General features: G+C 45.9%; 1 protein-coding gene across 2 annotated transcripts in view; it reads left to right on the forward strand.

The window, feature by feature from the left end:
• Nucleotides 1-4,001, forward strand: part of LOC139561366 (uncharacterized) — a 46,807-nt gene extending 42,806 nt beyond the window's left edge. For both annotated transcript variants that reach the window (XM_071378397.1, XM_071378398.1), the window contains 3 exons: nt 1,458-1,556; nt 2,339-2,421; nt 2,938-4,001. In XM_071378397.1, coding sequence (XP_071234498.1) covers nt 1,458-1,556; nt 2,339-2,421; nt 2,938-3,388 — 633 coding nt within the window. In that variant the 3' untranslated portion in view covers nt 3,389-4,001. The remainder of the gene's footprint in view (nt 1-1,457; nt 1,557-2,338; nt 2,422-2,937) is intronic.
• Nucleotides 4,002-4,678: the final 677 nt, after the last annotated feature.

Raw genomic sequence — 4,678 nt, forward strand, 5'->3', positions numbered from 1 at the left:
ATGTTAAATACAGTAACCGTACTGATGTTAAATACAGTAACAGTACTGATGTTAAATACAGTAACCGTACTGATGTTAAATACAGTAGCAGTACCGATGTTAAATACAGTAGCAGTACCAATGTTAAATACAGTAACCGTACTGATGTTAAATACATTAACAGTACCGACGTTAAATACAGTAACCGTACTGATGTTAAATACAGTAACAGTACCGACGTTAAATACAGTAACCGTACCGATGTTAAATACAGTAACCGTACTGATGTTAAATACAGTAACAGTACTGATGTTAAATACAGTAACAGTACCGATGTTAAATACAGTAACAGTACCGATGTTAAATACAGTAACAGTACAGATGTTAAATACAGTAACCGTACTGATGTTAAATACAGTAACAGTACTGATGTTAAATACAGTAACAGTACCGATGTTAAATACAGTAACAGTACCGATGTTAAATACAGTAACAGTACTGATGTTAAATACAGTAACAGTACCGACGTCTCGTCAGCTGGATGATTTCAGTTGTCAGTTGGTTGTTCAGACCATCTAAAACCTACTTATGATGGTAATAACAGCGGTGGCAGGCTGTCACTCTGGTGCGGGTGATGACACGCTGTCACTCTGGTGCGGGTGATGACACGCTGTCACTCTGGTGCGGGTGATGACACGCTGTCACTCTGGTGCGGGTGATGACACGCTGTCACTCTGGTGCGGGTGATGACACGCTGTCACTCTGGTGCGGGTGATGACACGCTGTCACTCTGGTGCGGGTGATGACACGCTGTCACTCTGGTGCGGGTGATGACACGCTGTCACTCCGGTGCGGGTGATGACACGCTGTCACTCTGGTGCGGGTGATGACATGCTGTCACTCCGGTGCGGGTGATGACACGCTGTCACTCCGGTGCGGACGTTTCAATTTTGTTTTTCTGTACCAAAACTAAGGCTACCGAGTGACACCTTTTTTTGGCCCACCTATGTCGCGTCCGGAAAAACTGTCAGGGAAAAGAGGGCTGTTTTGAATATAGGTGATTCTGTTTGGAACGTGTAGTCCAATTATCTTTGGTATGATGCCAAGAATCATAATCCCCAATATTTACCTCAAAACTAGTTTCCTGACAGGTTTTTCCTCGAGGTGACGGTATGGGTGAAGACAATCCGAGGGCCAGCATAAATGCACAACTAGGAAACACCACGTGATTGAACTGAACACACGTACATACCCAAACCCACACACAGATTCTGACACAACATCAGGGAACACAACATCAGGGAACACAAACAATGCACGTACAGTCAAATAAATAATCCCTGGGTTTCATAAGGAAAACACTGCAGCTGAGCAGTCACTCCTTCATGTGCTAATTCACAGCTCTGTTCTCTTCCTGCAGCACATGCAGATTTGGAACCAGGCATTTATTCACACGTGTGTGTCTGTGTGTGTTGCAGGTGAAGACGAAGTGTGTGTCTCAGTGTGTTGAGTTCTACTATCTTTCCAAGAGACTTCCTGACAAACAGAGAAAACAGAGGGAGCAGGAACCAATGAGTGTAAGGAGGAGGAGGAGCCACTCACTGTTGATGTCCCATTCGCTCTCTCATCTCTCTCTCTCTGTCTCTCTCTCTCTCTCTCTCTTTCTCTCTCTCTCTCTCTCTCTCTCTCTCTCTCTCTCTCTCTCTCTCTCTCTCTCTCTCTCTCTCTCTCTCTCTCTCTCTCTCTCTCTCTCTCTCTCTCTCTCTCTCTCTCTCTCTCTCTCTCTCTCTCTCTCTCTCTCTCTGTCTCTCTCTCTCTGTCAAACTCATCTATGCAACTCATTTGGCCCGCGTCTTCACCGAGGTCCGGAGGGCCGTACTTAAAATGTATTATATATGTATCGGGGTTAGGGATAGTTCTCTATTGAAAACTCCATTGCTTTTGGAATGTTCTCTTCTCCCTGACTGTCTAGCTTTCATTTTGATGACTGTTAGCAAGCTGGACAAACAGCAAATAGTAGAAATGTAATGTTTCCATTTGACACATCTCTCATCAACTCTGATTCGCTGGCTCTTCTGATTCGCTGGCTCTTCTGATTCGCTGGCTCTTCGGATTCGCTGGCTCTTCGGATTCGCTGGCTCTTCGGATTCGCTGGCTCTTCTGATTCGCTGGCTCTTCTGATTCGCTGGCTCTTCTGATTCGCTGGCTCTTCTGATTCGCTGGCTCTTCTGATTCGCTGGCTCTTCTGATTCGCTGGCTCTTCTGATTCGCTGGCTTATGTTCTATTGAGGCTCAAAGTCAGAATGTCTCCTAGAGAGAATAAAAAGATTCTATGGTACTCCGATATCCTTTTATACAGGTGGTGTCCCTCCCTAAACCGATGGAGGTAGTGGTTACAGCCCCGTCATTGGCTACCAGCTTCCCCTGTAAGCAGTGTGGAAAGTGAGTTTGACCAATGAGACTGAAGAATCAACATTAATGTACATCTCATCTTTACACAAGTCAGCAGGCACAACTTTGAACTCTCTAATCCATCTATCCATCTCTTTTTCTTTCTTGCACCCTCTTTTTTCATTCTCTCTCCCTCTCTCTTCTCTCTCTCTCTCTGCTCGTTCTCTCCCTCCTCTCCCCCTTCTCTCTCCACTCTCTCTCCCCTCTCTCTCCCTCTCTCTCTCTCCCTCTCTCTCTCTCCCTCTCTCTCTCTCTGCTCTTTCTCTCCCTCCTCTCCCCCTTCTCTCTCCACTCTCTCCACTCTCTCTCCCCTCTCTCTCCCCTCTCTCTCCCTCTCTCTCTCTTCTCTCTCTGCTCTTTCTCTCCCTCCTCTCCCCCTTCTCTCTCCACTCTCTCTCCACTCTCTCCCCCCTCTCTCTCCCTCTCTCTCCACTCTCTTCTCTCTCTCTCTCTGCTCTTTCTCTCCCTCCTCTCCCCTCTCTCTCTGCCCTTTCTCTCTCTCCATAGGATGTTCTACAAGATAAAGAGTCGTAACGCCCATATGAAGATCCATCGGCAGCAGCAGGACGACTGGAGACACCCAGGCCTCGGCCTCAACCCAGGCCAGAACCTCACCCCCAACCTGGGCACCAATCTACCCCATTGCCAGGCTTCAGGTCGGGCCTACCTCCCAGGCCCCATCAACAACAACCGCAACCACCATATTGGTGGTGCTCACACCATCATCAACAACATCAGTGTTCCGAACACCAATACCGTAACCGATAGCAACAGTGTCACTGTCAATGACTCCACCTCTAATCAGAGGGGACCTGCTCCCCTTGTCTCTCTCCACCACTCGTGGAACTCGTTTCAGGTGAACTCTGACCCTGCGGCGGTATTCTTCTGTGACCCGGAAGTGAAAGCTGCGCTCGGAGTCATGGGGGGAGGGGTGAAAGGTCAAATCTTGTGGAAGTAGCATTAGAGATACTGTATATAATGACGATATGGTCTTGTCTCTGCCCTAACAATGGGAGTCATTGTCGCGAAGACGGAAAGGCAGGCGAGAGGAGGCGAGATCAGATGGGAATATTCTAGCCAATGAGAGGGCAGATACGATCAGGTGGGAATATTCTAGCCAATGAGAGGGCAGATACAAGTGTGAACAATAGACACAACTCCAATATAAAAGTTTTTCTTAAAGTTGCCGAGATGTCTCGTCCACTTATATCAGTACATTCGTAACAACCGAAACATTATGAAACTTCTATTCCATCAAATAAGCCTTACTTAACAAAATAACAACACTATCTCATAAACCTTGATACAAAAAACCCACCCATTTGGTCTGCTTATCGCTATATTCTCTCTGTCAGATTTTGACGGGAGTGGAGCCTCTCACTTCGCCTCTTCCTCTCTGGTAGTATTCTAGAATCAGAACAGACAGACATAATTCCCTTCCTTTCTATACTGCTTGGTTTTGGTACGGTCAAAGACATGTGATAAAGAGTTATACATTTGTACAGTTTTTGTATTTGTATTTAAATACTTTGAGTTGCTTTGTGTTTCATAAAATAAAAAATAAAAAAATGTTTTTGTATCTTACTCCATTTCCCTCACACACACGAACACACTCAGCCGTCAGAGGGTAGATATTGACATAGACGGACTAATGTTGACAAGGGGGTGCACATTCTGTCTCTACAGCTCTCTAAGTGGCTATGGTCCCCGGCGATGTTGTGTAAGTTTCAGTTGATGGTTAACTGTAGCTGAGTACCCAAATTGCTCCCTATCTCCTATGTACTACCTTACTTCTGACCAGGGCCCATAGGAAAATAGGGTGTGATTTGAGACCAGGCTGTGTGTTTGTCTCTGGCCTCTTTTCTGTAGCCAGGTTGCCAGGTGCTGGGGTCAACTGTGACATCACAGGGTTCTAGAATGAAGAGGGTTCTGGGAAGGAATATAGGGAGGCGATGAGTGTTCTAGAAGAGTTTTAGTCGTAAACAACAAACATTAGCAATCATCATAGCCACTCAGCGTACAGACTCCTCTTAATAAGCCAATCAATACCCACCTGGACAGATAGTCAGGCCTATCAGCATAGAGTAATCTCTCATATCAACCCTAAGACTCGCCCCATTCCAACTCGATAAGAGAGTAAGATGACTCTAAAGCCAGTCTGGTGGAAATTAGTTGATTATTAGTTTGTGGTGGTGTAAGACAAATAAAAACACAAAGCCAAGTGACTCTAAAGCCAGTCTGGTGACTC

Source organism: Salvelinus alpinus, chromosome 31, assembly GCF_045679555.1.
Source record: "Salvelinus alpinus chromosome 31, SLU_Salpinus.1, whole genome shotgun sequence".
Classification (NCBI taxonomy): domain Eukaryota; kingdom Metazoa; phylum Chordata; class Actinopteri; order Salmoniformes; family Salmonidae; genus Salvelinus; species Salvelinus alpinus.